This window comes from Myotis davidii, unplaced genomic scaffold (genome assembly GCF_000327345.1).
Source record: "Myotis davidii unplaced genomic scaffold, ASM32734v1 scaffold556, whole genome shotgun sequence".
NCBI lineage: Eukaryota > Metazoa > Chordata > Mammalia > Chiroptera > Vespertilionidae > Myotis > Myotis davidii.
Window position 1 is genome coordinate 1329399 of NW_006287671.1, and position 26462 is coordinate 1355860.

The window sequence follows — 26462 nt, forward strand, 5'->3', positions numbered from 1 at the left end:
CTCGAGCCTCTGTACCTCTGCACGTTACTTCCACAGCTCTTCTGTGTCTCAGCGTGCTTTTCTCTTTCCTTCTAGTTGTAGAATTTCCACTCAGCCAGCCTTCCTGTGGTTCTGGATGATGTCCATTTTGTCTTTTCGTTGTATTTTTGAAGTTGTTGTGGAAGGCAGCAATTTCCAGTGCTTACCTATGCCGCCATCTTGGTTTCTCTGAATTTTTTTAATTTTGTTCATTACATAAGAGAAAATAATATATTACAAAACCATCTTTACCTGATATATAGCAAACTACCTCTTACTATGATGGAGTAGTCCTGATAAACCAAGCTGATAGCCAGGAGGATTATGGGAGAATTTACAACAGACCTCACACTCATAAAAACAAGTGTGCAGCTTTCAATTATGCATCTTAAATATTTATCATCTGTTATATCTTAAGGGGGAAAAGTTAGATTGAAAAATTATTTGCCTTTCAAAATGATTATCCTCTTCCTTTTGAAAAACTAATTCATTCCTCTGCTTAACGTTGTTATTTCAAATTTACAGGATGTCTCGGTGATTCTTAGCATAAATAGAAGACTAGCTGAAGCAAAGGAGGGGGGAAGAGAGAGTGAGGAGAGAAAGCAAGAAAAGACCAATCTCTTGCCACATACTTGGTTGTTTTCTTCCTGGACACTGTCATAATAAGAAATGATCATCCTTATGCCCATAGCGGACCAGTTTCATATTCCTGTTCCACTCCGGTAACCCATACTGGTCCTGATGGTTAATCTGCAGATCTAACAAAATCATGTTCCTAGCCTGCTGCTGAAGTATACAGAGTACCTCCAGCAATAGTGATGGGGCTGGGCCCTCATTGCTAACTTATGTACTGGGATGTGGAAGGTGAGCAGTAGAGGGGAGTGGGGGGGGAGCGATCAGATCTAGGTTTAAGGAACTGGAGGAATACTGAGAGAGAAGAAAGGGAAGGAAGATTAAACCCCTCACTCCACAGAAAGCAGCCTTCTTACTGCTATTCCAGCTGCCACTTTCCAGTTCGTTTTTTCTAGGTCTCTCTGCTGTGCTGACTGTGGGGGAAATTCTGACTCTCCTCTGTCTCTTCTCAATGCTGATCAAGCGCTCTTCACCCCTGTGTATGCCTCAAAAGTAGGTGCTCCTAACAATGCTCTAACTCAGTGGTTCTCAACCTTCCTAATGCCGCGACCCTTTAATACAGTTCCTCATATTGTGGTGACCCCCAACCATAAAATTATTTTTGTTGCTACTTCATAACTGTAATTTTGCTACTGTTATGAATCGTAATGTAAATATCTGATATGCAGGATGTATTTTCATTGTTACAAATTGAACATAATTAAGCCTAGTGATTAATCACAAACAATATGTAATTATATATATATGTTTTCCGATGGTCTTAGGCGACCCCTGTGAAAGGGTCATTCGACCCCCAAAGGGGTCGCGACCCACAGGTTGAGAACCGCTGCTGTAACTGCTCTTTCTTGTATGCATGCCCTCTCTGAGTGACTTCATGTATTTTAATTTACATTCTGATCATTTCCAAATCCAAATGTCTAGCCCCAGCTTCTGCCTTGAATTTTCCTTGTGTATGCCTGGACTTGCTAGTATAGTCACATGTCTATCTCACAGGCACCTTGTGAATGTGGCACGTTCAACTGATGTGGCATGTTCATTGTTTTCCCCACCAAGCCAGCTCCTCTTGCGTTTTCTCAGTATCATTCACTGAGTCATAAAACCAGAATTCTCAGCAAGCAAGTCCTGCCAATGACTGTCCAGACCACACCTTACCGAACACTTTACAGGTCTTCACTTACAGGACACTGTTTCCTCTGCTTAGGACATACTTCCCATCTTCCTTCTCACCACTCACATTTCTTTCAAACCGCAGCTTGTGCTCATCTTTACATGTCTTCCTTTCTTAAAGCCCAACTTGGGATAAGAGCCCTTTCTCTTTATTCCCTTTGCACCCTGCACAAACATTCCACCTGATCACTACTCGGATGCAGTTGAAACCATCTACCTGTGGGGGCCTGTGTTCTCAATGCTAAGTCGTAAGCATTTTAAAGTCAGAAACTGTGACTTACCCATCTTAGTACCACCTGGCAGCTCCCAGAAGTGCCTGACACATTGCAGGCCCTAAACAAATGTCCACTGCATTGTCTATGAGGAGCCACAAGGTCTGCAAGATCAGTGACTCTCACATCACCCTGTTCCCACTGATTTCACTTTAGTAAAAAAATTAAGGCACAAGACCAATCACAGCAATTCAGTTTCACTTTTATTAATAATTACAACATACGTTTTAAACACTTTACAATTTAGGAATATCTTCACACACATTATCACACAATAACCATCACTTAGAGAAAGATTTTAAGGTAATTTGCCCTAGGATTATAAAATAATTAATCCCTTTCCATTAGTAGATAGGAATTCAAATATTATTTCAATCATAAAAAATGTCTAATCAACATTTAATTCTTTCCCATTGCTGTAATTTTGGTTTTCCACCACTATTTCCTCATTTCCCTCATTTTCTTCATGTAAGTTTACTCCTTTTTCCCTGCTTTTGCTTCATCCTCCAACAGCTGTCCTAGACACACCTGCCTTAACAGCCTTCTACTCTGGATTTTAATTCTTAGTGTAAAGATGACAAAGTCAAAAACAATTCAATATGGAACATTTCATTCTAAAAGAGAATAGCATTTTAGTCTAAATACAAATCCTCCTTGTGCTGCTTCAAGAAAAATATAAAACCTTCACCCAAAGGGCCTTCTCACAGATGAAGGCAGTAAAATTCTCCACTGCATGGTGTCATCATGATGCAGAAAAGATTTATAATTGCAACTATTTCTAAAACAGGAAAACACTGTGCTTCATTCAGATTCAAAGTTTTATAGCTATCTTCATATTAAGCTATTAATAAGCGCTGCACAAAGTTAAACCTAAAGAATTCACCATCTTCCTCAAACGTATACCCGTCTACTTCCATTAGAGCTGATTGGCCATCCGAGACATCAGGAAGTAGATCTTCAGCTCTGTTACCTATACAAGCATGAGAGAAACAAAACACTGTATATGGAGTCAGAAATTCTCTTGTGCCTCTTCTCTTCTACTAACCAGTCACGTCTTAAGCAAGTCTCTCTCTCCAAGCACCCGTTTTTCTCACACATGAAGCCGAGATAACAATATCAGCCCTATGACCTCACAAAGTTGTTTGCCTCAAATTAGGTAGTAAATATGAAAGCATTTGTGAACTCTTAAGCTGTACAAATATAAAATGTTATTATGACATTAATAAAACCTACCTTGTTAAAGAAAAGAGTAAATCAGTCCTTTCTCAATTCCTAAAGAGCCCACACAAAGAGCTGCCCCAGGCCAAAAGTACTAAAAATACTACCTTATCTTTGTAACTCTGGAGTCCCTCCTTAATCTCACGTTGGGCTACAATTTTGAGACTAACCTATCTATTTTAAAACAGCACAATAAAGATATCCTGGAATAGAATTTCATGCACAAACAATTCCATGGCCCAAAGTCTCAGCAATTTGTGACTTGCTGATTGTATATTTGGGATGAAATGTGAGGTCTAATGTGGCAGAAAATATCTATGCGCATAAATATTAGAGAATATTTTACTTATATAATTTAATTCCTAGCTTATAAGAGATATAGCATCTCCTAAATATCACAAAGTGAATAAAATCATCCATAGAAAATACAAGGAACTCTGTCCATCTTAAGTGATAGACATATAAGGATACATGTAAGTACTTGCACACACTTGCACATGCACATACAAACACTCAGACTTAGTGTACAGAATATCTAACAAGAGAATGTTACCTATTTGGAGGGGGAAGCTAATTTACACATACTTTGTTGGAAAGTATAACTAAACTGTCCTTGCGAAACAGTAATTAACTAATAAACTCCAACTTACTTTACTATTGTTCTAAAAACATTCCTTAGACACAATGGAGGACTAAATGATTAAATTCTCACATAACACAGGAGAGCTTCAAAAACTGAAGCCACTCCTTTTCAGTTACTTGGAAGACACAAGATATAATGAAAGTACAGGGGAATTCTGGAGTTAGACCTGGATGCATTCCTGGTTCTGTTGGGAATTACTAGATGGATGACCATGGGTAAATTCATCTCTGAGCCTCAGTTTCCACACACATACAGAGGGATTACAATACCAGCTGTCTCTGATCATTCTCAATAAAACACTAAAATCTCTGAGATAATAATCAAACTTAACAAATTCAGAATGGCACACGTGTGTTGGGGGTCCCACTCTGGGCTGAGTGATTTGCTAAGAAGACTTCAGGATTCAGCACACACTTAAGACTTATACAGTGAAAGGATACAAAGCAAAATCAATCAAGGGAAAGGGTGCTTGGGGCAAAGTCCATAGGCAACCAAGGTCAGGCAAGGTCAGCTGCTATAAGAGGCAGGGAAGTCCTCAGAGCTTTCAGCAATTTCAAAGAATTGCATGCAAAAAACGGGAGTTCAGGGCTGCCAAGCTTCCTGAAAGAAGGGAGTTGCACAGATGTGACCCCAGCAGTTTTCCTCTAATGGCACTTGACAAATTTTTAAAATACATAATACACAAAGCTGAGAAACAGAGCAGAAAGCAGCAAAACAAACGAAACAGAAAATAAACACAAAATTTTTGGCAGAACCGCAGTACTGAGGAAAGAAGTCTTAGGCCTTCAATTTCGACCTCTGGAGGGGAAGGGCTGAACCAAGGATCAAACAGGTTTCACAGGTTTTGCAAACCTACCTCAAGTCAGCTAAGTCCCACACTGGAGTGGAGCCATCTGCCCTACGCTATAGCCTACTAAAGGATAGAATGAATCCTCTTTGAAGGAATATGTATTCTTCCTTATTCTGATATACAGTCTTTTTATATTAAAGTCTCAAATAGATACTTATGTGAGAAGAATAACTTTCTTCCAAGAGGCTACTAAAAATAAAACACACAAATATCTATAAAATATACAGTCAGCAAACTCCTTGTATGGCTAAATCTTAGAGATTAGAAGTTACTAGTTTGATACCTATCTGGATCTCAATGATAAGGAGCATTTCCTTCTCTTATTATAAGCCTCAAAGCTTTCATTATAATCTAACCTGGCCCGGGGTCCTGAAGTGCTCATATAAATCCCAAACTTATTTTTCTAGATGACTTTGATCTCCTCTGTATCTGTGAGTACAATAGCATTTCATTGACTCAGCACAAAAACACTATCAGTTCACTTGTACTTATAAGTCACTATGATTTCAAGTGGACTGGAAGTGTGATATGATCTTCAACTATGTGGCATGATTTACCTGCCTAGAAAATATCCCAACAGCAAGTATAGCTGTAAGAATTTGCTACGTGGTAGCAATAAATGACTAAGAAATGCAAACCAGGCTCAACTATGTGCATCACAGCTATTAACTAGAAAGATCTTTTAAGATTGGCTTGATTAAATGGTAAACTTCACATTAAAGATAAAGCACATTAATACCAGTAAGCTTTACTACAGAGCTATGTATTAGATATTACTGTTAACATGTGGCCCCAAGTCATCTATATTGACAGAGACCCTCTTCTTGACCAAACTTAAGTCAGGCTCCTCTGAGTCCTCTTGAGAAGTAGGCCCTGACCGTGGGCTGTGTCCTTAGTCCAGTGGCTCTGCCTTCTTAGTCCAGTTCCAGCAAGAATCCTGCTGAGTCGGTTTATCGAAAATCCCTCTCCCTCAACATCAAATCACCCTGGCCTGATTTCAGCAAAAATTCTGTCAAGTACGATTAGCCAACATCTCCCACAGCCCCGATGTTTCAATCCAACAACCCCCACTCTACTCCTTGGCTATAAACCTCCACTTTTCCTTACTGTATTCGGAGTTGAGCCCAATCTCTCTCCTCTCCTGCAAAACCTCATGTAGCAGTCCTCCTGAACAAAGCCTGGTTCCCATTCTTCAAAAAGTGTCATGAATAATTTTTTCTTTAATAATATTAATTTAACTTTCTCAGGAAAAAAGTTCCTACATATGTATAAACACTAGCTTCACATAAAGAAAGTGTGGATAATATAGAGTTTAATATTTCATCCTAGTGTTAATAGTCTGTAGCAATCAATATCTTTATTACTACTTTGTAATAACTTCAAGGCAGTCTCTTATGATGACAGGGTCAGTACAGCCTTTAAACAAGGGACACAATGATGTTAACTGGCCCACTAACCTGTACTTACTCCCTATACCTTATCAGCAAGGTACTCTACCTTTATCACAACACATCAAATTAGGTTTTTAAAAATTTTAATACAAAATAGGAGTAAAACTAAGCATATTTTAAAGGCATTCTCTAGCTTAAGTTCTATTTATTTTATTAGTTGCATTAGGAACAATTTCTCATCAAATTTTCTAATGTTCATGCTGTATGCATAAAAAGGGATTAAGTAGCCCTAGCCGGTTTGGCTCAGTGGATAGAGCGTCGGCCTGCAGACTGAAGGGTCCCGGGTTCGATTCTGGTCAGGGGCATATATCTTGGTTGCGGGCACATCCCCAGTGGGGGGTGTGCAGGAGGCAGCTGATCGATGTTTCTAACTCTCTCTCTCCCTTCCTCTCTGTGAAAAATCAATAAAATATTTTTTTTAAAAAAGGGATTAAGTACTAATACATGCTTCAACAAGGATGAACCTCGAAACAAGCAAGGTGAAAGAAGCCAGACACAACAGGTCACCCATTGTATTATTCCATTTATTTGAAATATCCAGAATAGGTAAATCCACAGAGACAGAAAGCAGGCTAGTGGTTGCCAGGGGCCAGATATGACTGCTTAATGGGTATGAGGGTCTCCTTTGGGGAGTGGGGGAGAATAAAAAGTTTTGGAATTATATAGAGGTGACAGGTGTTTGCACAAAATTGTGAACGTACTAAAACGCCATTTTATTGTTCACTTTAAAATGGTTAATTTTATGCTATGTGAATTTTATCTCAATTTTTTTAAAAAAAGAAGTTCAAATACTGTTTGATTGTAAGGCAGTAATTAGGCTTCATTTCAACATGGGCACATTTTGTATAATGATAAAACACTATACAAAATTTGGTATTTTTCAACTTCACTTTTCTATAATGTTTTAACCATACTCAAATTTCAAATACTTCTTCCATATGCCCAATATACTAAAATTTAGTCATCAATGCAAAATCCTAATGAGAAATATTGTTAAACTAGAGGCCCAATGCACAAAAATTTGTGCACTCGGGGGGTCCCTCAGCCCGGCCTGTGCCCTCTAGCAGTCTGAGACCCCTCAGGGGATGTCCACCTGCTGGCTTAGGCCTGCTCCCCGGGGGGGATCGGGCCTAAGCTGGCAGTCAGACATCCCTCTGGCAGCCCAGGAGCCCTCGGGGGATGTCCAGTTGCTAGCGGGGAGCAGGCTTAAGCTGCAGTCAGACATCCTTAGCGCTGCTGAGGAGGCGGGAGAGGCTCCCGCCACCACTGCTGTGCTGGCAGCCATCAGCCTGGCTTGTTTTGTGGCTGAGCAGAGCTCCCCTTGTGGGAGCACACTGACCACGAGGGGGCAGCTCCTGCATTGAGCGTCTGCCCCCTGGTGGTCAGTGTGTGTCATAGTGACCAGTCATTCCCAGTGGTTCTGCTGTTAGAATCAATTTGCATATTACCCTTTTATTATATAGGATTATATAGGATAGAGGCCTGGTGCACAGGTGGGTGCCGGCTGGTTTGCCCTGAAGGGTGTCCCGGATCAGGGTGGGGGTTCAGCTGGGGTGCCTGGCCAGCCTGGGTGAGGGGCTGCTGGCTGTTTGCAGGCTGGCCACGGCCTCCGGCAACCCAGGCTCCCAGCCCCTCCTTTTTTTCTTTTATTTTTTTCAGCACCTCCTTGAGGGGAGGGAAGCAGGTATCTGGGGTTTATTTATTTTCTATAATTGAAACTTTGTAGCCTTGAGCAGAGCCCAGGACCGGCCAGAGCAGGCGGGAAGCTTGGCTTCCTCCATCGCGGGGGGCAACCCAAGCCCCCTGCTCGCTCCAGCTCTGTGGCCACCTCCATCTTAGTTGGGTTAATTTGCGTACTCGCTCCTGATTGGCCTGGTGGGCATGGCTTGTGGGTGTAGCAGAGTGGTGGAGTGATGGTTAATTTTCATGTTTCTCTTTTATTAGTGTAGATATTTTATTGGTTCTCAAATTCTTTAAATGAGTGGTACTGAGAAAACTACTTAATAACTCGGGTGACATGTAAAATAACACTTTTGCTAAGTACAAAAGGATTAAGGGAAAAAAAGTCTAAATCCTTCCTAATTAACTACAATTAATAACTGAAAAGATAAATTTCACATCAGAACAGACCCAGCCTAAGAGAGCATGGGTGAATTAAAAGTTACAAAAAAGCCCAAACACAGCACAGAGAGACAAAGAGCAGAAACTTATTAATGAGAGTAAGACACAGAAGATCTATGAAAAGGTCAAACTTAAATGTAAATGGAGTCCCAGAAAGGACATAATGGGGCAGAATCAATGTTTGAAGAGAAAATGGCTAAGAATTCCCCTAAATTGATGGAAGATATCCAGCCACAGATTTAAGAAACCTTGTAAAACCCAGGCAAAATAAATAAAATACTAAGTAAAACCCCTATATACCAAAGACTAAGAGAAATTCATAAAAGCAACTTAGCCTTAAAAGATAGATTACATTCAAAGGGCAACAATCAGACTGGTACCTCACTTGACAACTCAATAGTGGAAGACCAATGACAACAGAATGGCTCTTCAATGAAGGACAGTGTTACCTGTCCAGCACAAACATCCCTCAAAACTGAAGATGAAGACTTAATAGTATTCTTTGAACAAAAGAAAAATTACTTCAGATAAAATCTGAAATGTAGAAATAAATGAAGAGGAAAGAGGGGAAGAGGGCAGTAAATGTATGAAGAAATCCAAAGACTGCATAAAACAGTAATAATGTCTGTAAACTTTAAAATATTAATAGGTATACTCATAAAATATCTGACAACAGCAGCACATATATTGAGGGAGTTAAATGGAGTTAACATGTTCTAAGGATCCTATATTGTCCAAGAAAAGATAAAAGTACAAATCTGTATTGACTCTGATAAATTGAGAATGTGTGAATACCAAGTATTCATTAAAAAAATTAAGAGGATACAATCAATATAAACCTGAAATCAATCTAAAATCTATCAATCAAAAAAAGGCAAAACAAACAAAAACCACAGGGCAAGTGAAACAAATAGCAAACAATAAGTTGGTAGAGTTAAGTCTAAATGTGTCAATAATTATAATAAATGTAAATGAACTAAATATTTCAGTTAAAATATGACTGTCAGATTAAAATTTATAAAAACAACTATGTCCTAATTATGAGACATTTTTAAATATAAAGAGGCAGAGGTTAAAAACAAACATTAAATTTTTAAAAAGTTAGTTATAGCTTATATACATAGTAATATCAACATGGTGTAAGAATCTGTGAGCTTTTTAATATAAAGTCTTACATTCAGAGGTTTCAAGGTTTCTAAGTAAAATAATTTTACAGATCAGTTTTTAAGCTTTATTAAACTTGTAATTAGTTTTTAGATTTCCATTGTTATTTATAAAAGTAAATTATATTTACTGAATGAAGCATTGTAGATACACTTAAGAGAATAACTGAAAACTTAGCTAAACATATAAAAGTCAAGCGACTGGAACACTAGAACAACTGCTTGCTTTGAGTGCACTGCGGCCCTGATCCCTCCACCCCTGCACCCAGATCAGGGGCAGGGCTGGCCAGCAGACCACCCGTGGCCCCTCCCCCCAGCTAGCCTGGCTCCGATCAGGGTGGGCCAGCCAGACCCCACCCATGCACAAATTTGTGCACCAGGCCTCATAGATTAAAATGCAGTATTTTTCAGCCTTAAAAAAGAAAGAAACCTGGCCAGTGTGGCTTAGTTGGTTGGGCGTCATCCCATACATGGAAAGGTTGCTGGTTCAATTTCTTGTCAGGGCACATGCCTGGGTTGCAGGCTTGATCCCTGGTCGGGGGCGTGCAGGAGGCAGCCAATTGATATTATGCTCTCACATTGATATTTCTCTCTTCTCCCTTCCTTTCTCTCTAAAAATCAATAAATTATTCTTTTTTTAAAAAGGAAGTATTTTAATTTGCTACAACATGGATGAACCTAGATGACATTATGCTAAGTGAAATGAGCCAAAAAATATATATATTGCATGGTGTAACTTCAATGTGAAACCTAAAAGAAAGGAAAAAAATGGAACTCATAGAAACAGAGTAGAAAAGTGGTTGCCAGGGGATAGGGGTGAGGAAATAGGGAGAGGTTGGTGAAAGGATATAAACTTTCAGTTGTAAGATGAATAAGGTCTGAGGAAGTGATGGTGACTATAGTTGTTAACACTAGATTGTATAATTGAAATTTGCTAAGAGAGTAGAACTTAAATATTCACACACACACACACACACACACAGAGAGAGAGAGATAAATGTGTACAATAATGGATGGATATATTAATAACTCAATATGGGAAATCTTTTCACAATGTATACATATATCAAATCATCACATTCCATACTTCAAATATCTTATAATTTTATTTGTGAATTATACCTCAACATAGCTGGGGTAGGGGGAGAATAAATGAAATAACTTCAAAGGAGACTTCTACACATCAATGAGAACAACTAACAATCTTTATATTAGCTTCCATTATTGTTTAGCAGACACTTTCAAGGGTAGACAATTCAGGTGATCACTCTGTCAACTATCACAGTGAATGAAGTTCTAATTGATGTTTTACTATACTTAAAACTGCTAAGTTGATATATATATCAATAGAGCATGGTAATAATTAAATCTGATGACAAGTCAATATCTAACAATAAAAATTAAGGTTCTGTATAATGACAGTATTTTTACTCATATACATCAAACTATAAAATGCTAAGGTCTAATATTATGATTAAGAACTATGATACTGAATTGTTTCTGATCCTATAGCTGATCAAATTTTATATACATTGAATTTTAGGAACCAAAATTTACCTATTTAGAAGAATATTTGGCAGGCATAGTTCAAATTTCAAAGGCATACTAAATTATCTACTTCTGGTATATGTAACCAGAAGATTATATGATTGGAAAGTTATATGAGGTGTGCAGATAACAACAAGATAGACTTCCTTTTAAAGTACAAATCCTAATTCTAAAGCCCTCTTAATTTAAATATTACCTGATATACATACTGTTTTCCACACTGCTTTTTTGGGAGGTTAAAGGTAAACCATTAAGAACACTAAAACCAGCATTCAAAATATAAGAATATTTCATTAAAATTTCATCTAAAAATCAGTATTAAAGAATCAAGAATATTATTACAACTTGGAATAAATATTAAATGTGTAAACTTAATTATAGTAATCTTAAAAATGTTCTTAACTGTCAAAATCTCAGTGCCTTTTCTATGCTTCACTGATTTAATGAAGTCTAATAGAATACTACAAGGTAACAACAGAATAAACAAGTGTGCCTTACCTAGTTACTTTGCAGCTTGATTCAATCAAGTCATTTTCAAAGTCAAGCAGGCTGGAAGGCAGACTATATTCCAATGGGGATGTCAGTCTTTTCAAACGCAATAGACCAACACAAAATTTTGCTCCCATCTCTTCCAATTCTCGAGTACCAATCTGTAAGCCCTGAATATAAAGCAATATTATATGTGTAACTATGATGTTTGCTATCCTCTGGATGTATCTCATTAAAATTACATAAAAGGAATTTATAATTACATTAATAAGATTAGAAGATTAATATTTTGTATGGACCTAGGACTCAACCAACAGAATGTCTTAGCAATATCAGATATTCTAAGTCATAAAGAAAACTGTCTTTAAAAATCATTTCTAAATTATTCTTATTCATCAAATGCAAACTATTTTCACGAATACACTACGAAGAAAAAAATACATAAACCTTTTGTGCTTATGTTACTCTTAGAGTTCATGTGTGAAAATAGATTTTTACAAAATCTCGCTAATATTTCTTGTGATCCACTACTCTGGATGCCAATGTTGAAATATTATAGTGTTAAAATCAAGGCTCCAATTTGTATACTTGAACATTATAGGTACTTTTATTGTATGATAAACAAATAAAAGGTAGCTATGTCAAAAAAGAAACAAACAAACCTAAGCCAATGAGGTATTAGTAAAATAAGTTCCTATATTCCATGTCAATTAAAAATGCCCATTTCAAATTTTGTCTATTAAAGCAAAGAGAAAATTTCAGCACAACCCCCATACCCTTTATACACAAGAGTTTTCAACTAACAATGTAAGATTTACTGGAAGTTAAATGTAACCATGTAAAAGGATAAAAATGGAGTGTAAATCAAGATTTTGCTTATCATGTAATTTTCAGATAAAAATAAATCTCTAAAATAAGTGAAATTCTTATACCAATAAAAGCTGGATGTATAGATGAGAGCTGCATAATTTAGAGAAAAGGCACTGTAAAACAACTTTTTAATGACAGGACTAAAGGCACAGGCTAAGTGAAGAAAATAAATTGTAAAAACTATTACTTAACCTACATGCCTTTATAATAACGACTGATTAACTGATTGATTAAAGAGTTTAGACATCTTAGTTTAAGAGCTTTAGAAAGGTTATGCCTATTTCTGAATTAATTCATAGGAAAATAACATTTACAGCCTAAAATACAGTAATATAAGAACATTCTCAGGGTGAAGAAATCTTTTTTAAAAAATATAATTAGCCGAAACCAGTTTGGCTCAGTGGATAGAGCGTCGGCCTGCGGACTGAGGGGTCCCAGGTTCGTGTCCGGTCAAGGGCATGTACCTGGGTTGCAGGCACTTCCCCAGTGGGGGATGTGCAGGAGGCGGCTGATTGATGTTTCTCTCTCATCGATGTTTCTAACTCTCTTTCTCTCTCCCTTCCTCTCTGTAAAAAATCAATAAAATATATTTAAAAAATATATATATATATATAATTAGACTCACACAACTTATCTTACCCAATAAAGAGGTAATATGCAAATTGACCATCAGGCATCGATCAGGCTGGCAGGCAGAAGCAGTTAGGGGGTAATCAGGCAGGCAGGCAGGTGAGCCATTGGGTGTCAGCAGTCCTGGATTGTGAGAGGGATGTCCGACTGGGTCCCAAATTGGAGAGGGTGCAGGCTGGGCTGAGGGACACACACACACACACACACACACACACACACACCGTGCACGAATTTCATGCACAGGGCCTCTAGTTAGCTATTATTAATAAGTGTGAAAAGTATAATTATATGCATGTGTGGGGATGGAGGTAGATGGGAATTTTGTACTTTCCACTCAATTTTTCAGTGAATCTGAAACTATTCTAAAAAACAAAGTTTATTAATCAAAAAAAGGAAAAAACTAAAAAGAAGTGTATGTTATGAAAAAAGAATTGGATTTCAGACATAAAAAAATTGGCTTAGTGAAACACACTTCTCTCCAAGGACTTTGAATGTCCTCGGCAGAGCTGTCCACTAAAGCAATGATTGGGCGACAGAGTTTGGGGGCAGGAATGGTGCTCAAGCTCCATTTTCTCTCTCATCACCATCATGCCTTTGGCAAACTACAAGTCACTGTTTTACAATATTTGGAGAGAATTCAAAAGTTATTATTACACTTTGGAAGAATACGGTGGTCAACCTAAACAGAAGCACTGAGATGTCATTAAGTTCTATTCTACCAGGCCCCAAAAGCTTGAAGTTGGTTGTAAAACCTGCCTAATCTTCTTCTAGCTTGCTACAGACTGAAAGTCATTACTTAGGCTCTCTCTCCTCTTAAACATTCTGACATCAACTGTCATATGTTTATATTTTTAATACTAACCAATTGGAAGGTTTTTAGCTCTTTCAAAACATAAAGTTATAACCATTGTTATGTGAGGTAACTATTAGATTCAGTTCCCTCTTGCCCTACGTCAAAAACAAAACAAAACAAAACAGGACACTTAAGAAATCTTTCTGTGCCAAGGCAAAAAAGATGTTCAGGTTTGCTGCTGCATGTATAAAGTCCAATTCATTGTCCATTAAGTTCTCGATATTTAAAATTTTTAAGTTCAAAATCACCTAATATTTTATTAGTCTTAAGTTTCAAAAGCAGAGTTTAAACTCAGGTTGTTTCCCAAAAAAGTGTATGGCACTACAGAAAAGTAGTCTTAGTAAAGAAAAATATTTAGTGAAGGGATATGCATTTAAAAATCAGACACAAGAGAGGGTCAGTGGAGGGGAAAGAGGGAAATCTGAAATACTTTCAACAATAAAATATATATTTTAAAAACTTTATAAATAAGTGTAATGTGTTTATTTCTAAGTGCATAAAAATATATTTATATCCAACAAATTAAAATGATATAAAAATTTGATTATTAATGTATTACTTGCACAACTCATTATAAATTACTAACCAGTATTTCTATGTGTACCACAACGTTTTCTTAAAAAGTATGAATATAAATATACTCAAGATTTTGTGAGAACCCAAAGCAAACTATTTAGTTCAAAGAAATTTTTTAAGTGTTTAAGACTGCATACAATTCAATTTCATCATTACAAATTACATATAACTCAGTATATCAGATATATCATGGAATATATACTTGAAAACCTTTGGATTATACATATGAAAAAAAGTCTTCAAATATTATTTTAAGGCTAGAAGTACTGAAATGTTTTACCTTATATTTTCCCTGATCACAGCCACACAAAGTACTCTCCATGGTATAGCTTCTTTGTACTCCGATCTCCCTCCAAACTACAACACGCGCTGTGGATTCTTTAGATTTTTCCACTACGAAGCTACAGCTACTCATGCAAAATGCCGGGGCAATATGGCTCAGTATCTTAGGCAAAGTCTGCAAAGATAAGAATGATAAAAAAGAATATTTCAAGAAATTTTTTAACTTAAAATTTTTCTAAGTTTTTAATCTTTAAAAATGCTCATGAAAGCACAGTGACTAAAGCAGGGTCATGCAGATCTTCTTGCTATACAAAACATCAGAACAATTCTCTTACTAATTTAGAATTTTCTGCTTTCCCAGAAAAATAGTCAGAAAATAGAATGGAAGAAAGCATCACATTTCCTAGTATATAGCAACCAGGAAGTCCCATAAAACTATGTAAGAAAAACCATGAAGAAAACATGTTTTAAAAAATGAAAAAACTTCAGTCATGAAAGAAGGCTTGACTAATTAAGATATTTGCCACCGTAGCCCTAGCTGGTTTTCTCAGTCGTTAGAGCATCAACCTGCGCACTGAAGGGTTTTGGGTTCAATTCCCAGTCAAGGGCATGTACCTTGGTTGAGGGGCGTGTGGGAGGCAACTAATAGATGCGTTATCTCTCTCCCCTTGATGTTCTTTTCTCTCTCTCTCTCTCTCTCCATATACCAAAAAAGATTTGCCGCTGTAAATGTCAATCATTCCAAATTAATCAATAAAACTAAAACAATCACAACCAAAATGCCCACAACATTTATAGCAACTTAAAATCATTCTGAAGTTTACCTGAAAGTGTAAATATGGGAATACCCCTGAGAAATTCTGAAAGAAAAGGCAATGACTGGAGAAATAACCCAGCAGATATTAACCTAAATTATATGCCTAAAGTTAAGTTAAATTGTGATATTGGTGCAGGAATAGATTTATCTCTAGAAAGAAAAGATTCAAAATTAGAACCAAAGGTATCTGTTAAAGTTATTACAGTTACTAGAGAAAAGACTGATCACTCACTAATGCTGACACCACTGGATAGCCACTGAGAAAAACAAGCTCCAGTCACTAATTTTCATTAAATTAACTTCTAATTAGATTGAAATTTTAAATGTAAAATTTTAAAATAAAACTAGAAACAATAAACACAGAACCATTCTTTTAAGTCTTGGAATGAGAAAAGTTTTTCTAAACCTCAAAATTCAGAAACCATTTTTTAAGAATTCAACAAATATGATAAAAGTTTTAAATTACTATATATCACACAAAAAAATGTACTACACTTGTAATCACATAGTTTAAAAACAATAACTGGGTGACCAGCACAAAAGTAAACAGAGAATATGCGAAAAGGCTATTTTGAAATAGAGAGATCATACTTGGTCAGACATACGACACAATACTCATCCTAAATATTATAGATTCGCAAATTAAAAGCATGAGGTATTTTTTTAACCTGGCAAAAATAAGAGTATTATGTAATAAGGGTGTGGAGAAATAGCGCTATCATTCATTATATTGAGGAACATCAATTTGTATAATCTTCATGGCATACTAATCAAATGACCACCAACTGGATAAATAAATTTTGGCACATCCATACAAGAACAAAAGCACACAACGGAAATCTTGTGGAATTGTCAGAAAGACTGACACAGACCTCCATGTGAGGACCAGGAAAGATGGCCAACAAACACGTGAAAAAACAAGTAGCTGTGGAGCACTGAAAAACAGACACAAACTTCATATGCTCTAGGTGTAATCTATGAATTAACGTGCTCAGAGTAGCAAAACTGCTTAATTAGTAACTGTGAGATGGCTTTCACTTACTACTGTGAATTCCTCGATGGTTTCCATTTTTTATATAACTCTAACATTTTATTCTTTAGGAAAAGGGGAATAGAGAGAAGCAAAAAGAAAATGTACTTCGAGCTTGCACATTAACCGAGGGTGCTTGTCTAGGCATAAAAGTAGGAGGAGAATGAAAGCACACAGGGCTTGAAGCAGTAAGATCTCGTGTCCGTCCCTGGCATACCTCAAAACACAACCAGGCAGGTGGAAAAATGGTATGCCACAGACGGCTTTATAAAATCGGCCAAGGAAGGGTGTACTGTTTAATCAATGATTATACATGAAACTAAATAGGTCCCCACATCTCAGATCAAATGAATTCCAGATATACATCTACATGTAAAAAGCGAAAACATTTGGAAGAAACATTTAAAATGAAAAATTTGAAACCATAATAGCAAAATGGCAACATGAACAGAATCTGAGTAGTTTATATGTTAAATTATTTTCTGTAGTTGTATGCATGGTTGCATCTCAAAAACTCCTGATTTATCTGTCATAATTACCCTGTATCCCACATCTTCCACAACATCACAGGAACTTGCATTATTATTGGTATGCCACACTGTCTCCTTGATGCTGCAGCCATACATAAATACATTCTTCTTTCGGGAGTGGCCATGGTAATCACAATAAACCTTGAAAAGATTACATGTTTTAAGAATTAAAAACCTTCAAATTCATATATTGACAAGTAAATCTAGTTACTGTGAAGCCAATAAACAGGTCTGTGTTCCTTGATCCTTTTACTGTAACTGAACCACCATTTAACAAGTAGAGTCAATAAAAGTAGAAATATCTAGTTTTGGAAAGAAATCTATGATTACTAGGAATGGTTAGAAAGTGCTTTGCAAGATCTGCATCAAACCACAAATTCTACTCTTATATATCTTCTCTGTGCCATTATAAAAAAATAATAAATTCAATTATAGGTCAAATTTATATCTGTAGTCATCACTGACCCAAGGGCTGTTAAAATATTTATCTAATTTAAAAACACATGAAAATGTTCTCATGAAAAACACTATAAAAAGAGTGTGGTTTAAGCCCTGACCCATGTGAGCCCTGGCTAGTATGACTCAGTTGGTTGGAGCACGGTCTCATACACCAAAGGGTGGTAGGTTTGATTCCTGGTCAGGGCACATTCCCAGGTCGTAAGTTCTACCCCTAGTCAGGGCACAGGTGGGAGGCAACCAATCAGTGTGTCTGAGTCTCTCTCTCTCTCTCTCTCTCTCTCTCTCTCTCTCTCTCTCTCTCTCCCTCCCTCTCTCTTTCCCCTTTCCTCTCTCTGGAATAAATAATTTTAAAAATAAATGTGTTTTTTTAAAGGGTATAGTTTCAATTTAATTTTTGAGAACATAATTTTAAAAATGAAGGACAGACTCACATGCCAATTTTTTCCCTCTACAAAATGTTTCTCTTTAATTTTTTTATTGATTAAGGTATTACATATGTGTCCTTATCCTCCCATCTTCCCCCACCCCACTCCTGTTCATGCCCTCACCCCTGGTGTCTCTGTCCATTGGTGAGGCTTATATGCAGGCATGCAAGTCCTTTGGTTGATTTCTTCCCCTTACCCCCACCCTCTCCTAGCTTCCCTCTGAGGCTTGAGCATCTGATCGATGCTTCGCTGATTCTGGATCTGTTTTTGTTCATCAGTTTGTTGTTCATTATAATCCACAAATGAGTGAGATCATGTGATATTTATCTTTCTCTGACTGACTTATTTTGCTTAGCATAATGCTCTCCAGTTCCATCCATGCTGTTGCAAATGGTGGGAATTCCTTCCTTTTTATAGCAGTGTAGTATTCCATTGTGTAGATGTACCACAGTTTTCTAATCCACTCATCTGCTGATGGGCACTTAGGCTGTTTCCAAATCTTAGCTATGGTAAACTGTGCTGCTATGAACATAGGGGTGCATATATCCTTTCTGATTGGTGTTTCTGTTTTCTTAGGATATACTCCTTGCAAATGTTTCTTTCCTAAAGGAAGATTAACTCATTTAAACACTAACTGAATGGAAACATTCTAAACAAAAGCTGCTGAAAGCAGAAGCGCATTCACACAGCTCTTGGAGTCTCCCACCCCACCTCTACGATCTTTCCCACATTAGTAGCCGAGACTGACCAGCTTAAGAGTTGACTAAAGAGCTCAGATATAAGCTACTAGTTTGAGAATTTGAAAAATATTGTTACCTCAGTGTTGTTAAAATAGTGAAGTTAAATGCCTAAAATTACAACCAGGAGTTACCAATATTCATAAATAAAAAAAAGAAAAGTATAGGGCTCATGAACATTACAAAAATTAAATCTGATGAAATAAGAATATGAATACATTATATTGATACCATAATTAGTACACAAGTGACTGATAACAGAAAAAGATATTTTGAAGAAATTGCTTCTGAAATTAATACTTAGCTTTTATAACCAGAAAATCCTATATAGTAAAAGCCTAATATGCAAACAGACTGAAGGGCAGAACGACCAGTAGCTATGTCGTGCACTGACCACCAGGGGGCAGACGCTTAACGCAGGAGCTGCCCCCTGGTGGTCAGAGCACTCCCACAGGGAGAGTGCAGCTCAGCCAGAAGCTGGGCTCATGGCTGGTGAGTGCAGTGGCGGTGGCAAGAGCCTCTCCTGCCTCTGTGGCAGCGCTAAGGCGCAGGGAGCCGAGTGGTAAGGAACAGAGAGCAGGCAGGTGGTAAGGAACAAGGGGTCCCGGACATCCCCTGAGGGATCCCGGACAGCAAGAAGGTACAGGCTGGGCTGCAGGACTCCCCACCACCCCCACTCCCTGAGTGCACAAATTTTGTGCACCGGACCTTTAGTAATGTATAAAACACTAAGTCTTTAATCAACAAAGTCATGTCTTTGTACAAAACACAAACAAATCCTGGCACTTACCAGTGGTAGGCGCTTCACTGCAGCCAGGTACTGCAGCAGCCCCTTCGCATGGTAAATTGTAGGATGCAAATCAGGATTTGGACTCTGCCACTGTCTGTTCAAATCCTCTCCACTTAAAGAACAGCGGTGACTACACAAATACAAACACAGTGATAGACAAACACTGATACCAATAAATTCTTAAATATATTTGATTTAATTTTATTCTATTTCACTAAATATTTCAAATTGGTATAGATGATGGGCTCAACAGAAAGCATAGGTTAGTCATTAAATAATCATTAATTAAGCATTTGCTGTGTCCAAGATCCTGTGTTACATGCCATTAGGTATGGTAACCTTTCAGATTCATAGGTCAAAAATTTCAAGCCATAGAAAATACTAATTCTCAAATCTGGGATTTTATTCCATACTCTATAAAATTTAATGGCCATATTTTCCATTCTGACTACATAATAATCATTTTTTATACTAACATTTTATATTCTGATTGCATTAGTTATTATTAAAAGTGCTCCCTGGGCCCTCCTAAGAAGGGTTAGTTTATGAAAAGCATATATACTTAAATACATTTTCATTTAATCACAGGTATTAAGTATTACAGCCACTGAGCAAAAATTTAAGCAAACAATCAGAAGGTGATAACAGAAATATAAACAGGATTTTAGCTGAACAATTAAAATAAGACATAAAATTTTGTTTTAGTTCCATTACCATAACATACCTAAAAATAAATTATCCTTTTTAAAATTTTCCTAAAATATGAGGACGATTCATGCTACACTTATGAATAAAGTGCCCTCAACTTTGGAGATGCCATGTCAAATTCCACCTTTCCAATGCACTAAAGAGACCTTGTCTAATTGCCACAATAAATGAATTGTACAAAAATGAGCTACCTTCACTTAAAAAGTAGTATCTTCTAGCATCTCCAGTCTAAAGAATTCCTTCTGTCAGAGACTGTACTTCCTCATATCAGGAAGAAGTTAGCAGATGGACCCAACATGCCATATCAGTGGAAAGAGATCCCAGAGATTTTAAATCTTACAACTAAGATCACACCATTGACAGAATTAAAAAAGAAATATAAGAGGATATGTTAAAAAAAATCTTTCTCATATCCTAACACTGTGATTTTTCTAAAATACTTCAAGCAAGATAGACATTTTATGAAATCATACTGTCATGAATATAGAATTTGTCAAAATCCCATACTACTAATAAACAAAATATGTTTTCATTTAAAAATGTATCTTAAATGAATTCCCCACTAAAAATTTGTTCTAGAAAAAAATCACTAGATTTGCTCTCCAAATTTACCCTGGATAATATTATTTCAACAATTTTATACAGGCTCACCACAATTATCTATAATATTTCTATAACTATTGCTTAACTTACTTTCCATTGATGACACCATCTGGATTTAGCATAGGGACAATTTTAAAAATATAGCATTCTCGTAAGCTCTGAGCAGTAGGGCTATTACTCATGAGATACTCCAATGTTCCTTTCATTACCCAACTTGCATTTGTTTCTCCAGGATGTACCCGAGCAGATAAGAAAACGTAAGGGCGATTTCCTAAAGGACACATAAAATCTCAAATTAAAATGAACAACGACTAAAAGTTTGTATGATGTTTGACGTTGGAGCTTTAGAAATGTATCTACTCCATGAATTCTGATATACATTCATAGTAGAATTCAGCGTGCACCTACTATAAACAAGCACTGTACTAGGCTCTATAGAGGAAAACAGATATAAAACCCATGCAAGCCACATCCTAAAGGAGTTCATAATATGAACATAATGCAATAAATACTACATGAGTCACTTATTTACCAATGATTAATCTAACATAAAAAAGTATCTAATATAATATTGGTTTTATAAAGAACAAGTAGCTGGGGAAGTTTTAAATATAAATTTATTTTTCATAAAGCCATTGGGAAAAGAAGGAAAATATCATCTTACTCCTGTTTTACAGTCACTGTGACAAGTACAGAAAAAAAGGTCTATCTTCTCAGAAATTTACAAAGAGAAATATTTTCACTATGCATTTAGATATACCCGTCTAAAAATAACACTCAGCTCACCTGGTCATATTTTCATGCATAGCAAGCTCTTTCTCTTTCCTGAAAATATTATACTTTCTTATCAAAATTAGAACAGTTTTCTTATTTTTTCTACCCCAGCTATACATCTGAGGCAACTTTAAAAAAATAAATGGCAGAAAAAAACAAGTAGCTAGTTGGTGCTAGAATTAAAACACTTAATAACTTTCTGGTGGTTTTATTTATAAATAAAATTAGCTATAAATGTAATTGATAACATTATTACATAAACTCTTAAAATAATGTGTTACATTATGGTAATGACTTACAAGGATAAGAACTACGGAATATCAGTATCAAAAGGGACCTTAGAGATTATCTCACAAAGCTCTCTCATTTTCGAGATGAGGAAACTGGGGCCCAGATGTAGACCGAGGGCTAGGCAGTACCAAGACCAAGACTTCTGATGCCTATTCCTAGTGTTACTGCCCTTACAGACATATATAAAGCAAAGGGAAATAAGTAAGGATGACTGGCATTTTGAGTGAAGAAGACAGACTTACTGAATTGACAGATATGTTCATAATAATTAGACTCTGGCATTGCTGTTATAGTCACCAGGGGACAGCTGTTTCCAGACAGGGTTTCACATAACACATCTCTTCGAAAATAGATTTGCTGGGGGTTGTGCGCTGATTCCAATTTTTGAAGATGCATCTTGATAAAAATTTAAAAGTATACAATTATTTTAAAACACCCTATGAAAAATAGAAATAAAAGCATCTAGATCTCCACATAACTAAATGTCAGTCAGATTCCTAATCCCCTCTCTGGAACCCTCAGGGGCCAGATGTCATTCAAACATCAGTACTTGGGGAACTCAAGACAGATACAGTGTATATACCATTAAATGTGCAATACCACAAACAGGGTCAGAGGCAGCCTGTATAAGCAGGTTATTAAATCTGCAGCAAAACATATAAAGAGTCCCTCTAAGTGGAATCAATATTCTAAATATGCTCACATCAATTTAGGCCAGGCTTTGCTGCCAAATGGGCTATGAAAAAGCTTTTGGTTCTCAAAGCCTTCTGAATTTTGAAATGATAAATTACTGTAGACCTACCTACAACAGCAATAAAAAACATGCAGAATAAAAATTATGTCAGACAAAGTTTGTAGCAACTTTTCCTGATTTCAAGATTAATATAGGTTCATTGTGAAAAGGGGGGAAGATACAGAAAGAACAAAGAAAAGAATTTAAACATCCATAATTGCATCATTTAGATTACTACTAACAAATGCCAATGTGCATAAACAAAACTATAATTACACATGACTTTTTAAAACCTGCTTTTATTCCTTAGTAATTTATACAAACACACACATATTCATAATTACGAATACCATATAACATCATTAGTATATGGTCATACCAAATATAAACTGTTCAACCCCTTATTTAAGATACTTAGTTGGTTTCCACACTTTTGCCTATGTTCATTCACGTAATCACTATTCACTGTGTGGTCACTACTTCTGTGCCAAAAACTGTGCCTGGCACCAAGGACATAACAGTGAAGGAATGGACTCTCACCGGGGACAATACAGAGCACTGACAGCTTGTAGTAAGGAGAGCCTAGCTGAGTCTGCGCAGTGAGGAAAGGTCTCCTAGAAAAATATCACATTTAAACTGGGAGCCAAAGGATGAGTGAAGAGGACAGAGAAGAGAGGTGCAGGCAAAGGAAAAGTGTGCGGGAAGAACAGGAACTACTGGTAATTGAGATAACTAAGTGATGCGTGGATTGCCTTTTAAAGATGTAATAGGTATGTATTTCATTGTGAATTACAAAACTGTCTACACATTAAACCTGCAATTCCCTGGATATTAACTTAGGATGCAGATAAATTTTAAAGAGTGAATTATGTTTAAAAACTACTTAATAATAAATATTAAGTAAATAATAGCTTGCACAGTCTGTGGAGGTGCAAAAAATGTGAAAGACAGCAAAGAAAATGACTTGGGTGAGAATTTTAGACTTTGTGCAAATGGCTAGAGAAATCACGAGGGAGTCTCAGGCAGGGGTGTTACATGATTAGATTTGCCATCAAAGAACTCTCTTGCTATAGTGTGGGAAAATGACAGACGAAGAGGAAATGGGATAAAAGTAAGTTTTAGGACACCAGTAAGAAAAAGGTTGGCAGAAGTCCATGAGAAAACATGCAAATGCCTGGAAAAGGTCATGGGATAGAAAGCAAGGAGCGGAATTCAATATACACTAAACAGGTAAACATCAGTAAGGAACACTAACATGTAACCCTGTAAAGAACAACACGACATATTCTGATGCTGTGTTACTCAGAGGGATCCCTGATCACGCCTTCATCGCAATCTTTATTAAAGGAAAGGGAGCCTCATTTAGTGTCCTGAGCCTTGGTACCTCTGCTGCTCCATGGACTGTGTTTTCCTCTCATTTTCCCCTCTCTAATCATGTGGAAGCTTGTTTCTAACCCTAGTGCTCCAATTCCTTTCTGGGTAAATTGATCGTATCTTCATGATCCTTGGTCAGTAGGACAGCCATTCTGTTCTGAGAGTAAATCTACCACAGTAATTACTTGAATTCACTTGTTTTGTTTTGTTTTACAATGCAAACAATCAAAAATCTCAAAAGAATCCACAAAGCAATTCTTATACCCCAAATTCTAAGCAACCAAGATCTAGGGCTCCATATAGAACTATTAGAAGAAATAAATTCCCTATAGAAAACTTTAATTGCATCCACATTTTTCTACTGTTAGATTTTTCTATCAGATCCAATGCTTCTCATTAAACAGGTGGAAATCTCATCCAGTTAAAATCTGAAAATCATGAATTTTAGAGAACAGTAGATTTCTACCCAAATTAGAAAGTAAAAATCATGTCAAACTTCCTTTCTAGTACATAAAAATAAAGACTACATCCCCATTTATACCCTTTAATGTTTTCAACAAATGTTGTATTATTATCTAAAATCTTCAACACTGGATCTTTTTATTTCATTAAGAAAATTAATAAAGCAATTTCTCTTCTATTATCTGGCACATATACATATTACACAATAATAGTCATAATACAACTTAATGAGTTCTCACCTGTAAAGTTGAGTACGTATATGGATAGTGATAAGCAAAGTAGCAAACATCATCTTTATGTGGGAAATTGACAGTGAATGTAATTGTATAGTAGGATTTTCCCTTTTGCCCACCTGCAGCAACTGAACTTCTTGAGAAGTGATTTCTGCAGTAGAAAAGCATAAAACGTTTATTTCCTCCAAACAAAATCCTGATATTTTTCCTTGCTATTATATTAAACAGAACTTCAAGGCTGGGGGGGAGGGGGGACCATCATTTGTGAAAAGTGCAACTTAAGTATTCTATAAAAATAGACTTGATACTAATAAAACAATTTCTATTAGGCAACATCATTACTGTTCACTTCTGGATTTACTAATTAAATAGAGTTAATACCCTACACATCAATAAAAGTTTTAGAAGCCATTCTTTGATAGCCAAACACATTACTGGTAGACAATGATCATCAAAGGCTGCTACAACCATTAGATGAAAGGCTGATGAACACCTTTGCAGTGGGTGGGACGAAAGTAGGTTTACAGTTGTTTGTATATCATAGGAAAATATACAATAGTTAATAAATAATAATACAAGAATAAACTGTGTTTTGCATACTCACAACTGTAAACTTACTTTTGTTTCACCCCATACATAAATTCACTAGTCATTCTTAAGATTAAAAAAAAGAAATAACCAGAGATAATATGTTTTCCAATTCACTGCACCATCTATAAAGTTTTCTTGCCAAAAACCAAACCTGAAGTTGATCAAGCTTCTAAATCTAACTATTACTTTACAGGAAATCGGTGAGACTAGAAGAATTCATTTACAGCACAAAAGAGCAATCAGCAGAATCCAAAATGTGGGAAATCCTACATGACAAATTATCTAGTTTCAATAAACAAAGGAGAAATAAGAAGAGACAAAAGGGAAGCCTATAAATTAAGACACTTAAGAGACATAGCAACACAAATCAAATGCAATGTGCAGTCCTTGGCAGGTCTGATTGAAACCAACTATAAAATAACATTTATGAGACAAGTGGGGAAGTTTGAACACTGACTGGATATTTTATCACAGAAAGGAATTTTCTTGGGTGTGATAATAGCATTGTGCTTATTAGACTCTCTTAAATGTACACATCTAAAAGACAAAGACCTCTGAAGTATTCATGGATAAAATATGGTATTGGGAAATGTTTTTAAAATTCAGTGTAGAGGTGGGGGTGAAAGTATAACTAAAAACTAACCTGTGTTTATACTTGTTGAAACTGGGTGATGAATACATGAGGTCTCATTAGCCTATTATTTGTTTTTATAAATGTAAATTTACTTTTCAGACTTAAAATATCAGTGACATAGGATGAGTTAAAAATGCTTTTTCTATTAACTTAATTTCTAAATTTCCAAATCACCTTGTGCTATTTAAGCTACAAACTGAAGAAAAGCTATGGCCTATAGACACATACACAGACTTTCAAGGAATTTTCAAATTGGTATAGTCTTCATTAACTTTGCCATTACCCCTTCAATAGATTCATATTCTCTCTCTCTCTCTCTCTCTCTGTGACATAGGGAGTTAAAAATGCTTTTTCTATTAACTTAATTTCTAAATTTCCAAATCACCTTGTGCTATTTAAGCTACAAACTGAAGAAAAGCTATGGCCTATAGACACATACACAGACTTTCAAGGAATTTTCAAATTTTTGTAGTCTTCATGTCTTCAT

General features: G+C 36.3%; 1 protein-coding gene across 6 annotated transcripts in view; it reads right to left on the reverse strand.

Annotated features, from left to right (window-relative positions):
• The window catches only part of AGTPBP1 (ATP/GTP binding protein 1), a 90339-nt gene that overhangs the window by 3811 nt on the left and 60066 nt on the right, over window positions 1–26462 (reverse strand). For 5 of the 6 annotated variants that reach the window (XM_015561152.1, XM_015561151.1, XM_015561153.1 and 2 more), the window contains 7 exons: window positions 24757–24901; window positions 22191–22344; window positions 20974–21154; window positions 19573–19702; window positions 17171–17302; window positions 14783–14959; window positions 11583–11743 (listed from right to left, as the gene is read on the reverse strand). In XM_015561152.1, the coding sequence (XP_015416638.1) occupies window positions 11583–11743; window positions 14783–14959; window positions 17171–17302; window positions 19573–19702; window positions 20974–21154; window positions 22191–22344; window positions 24757–24901 (1080 nt within the window). Of the gene's footprint in view, window positions 1–2271; window positions 3061–11582; window positions 11744–14782; window positions 14960–17170; window positions 17303–19572; window positions 19703–20973; window positions 21155–22190; window positions 22345–24756; window positions 24902–26462 lie in introns of those variants that run through there. The other variant, XM_015561154.1, reaches the window with a different exon arrangement.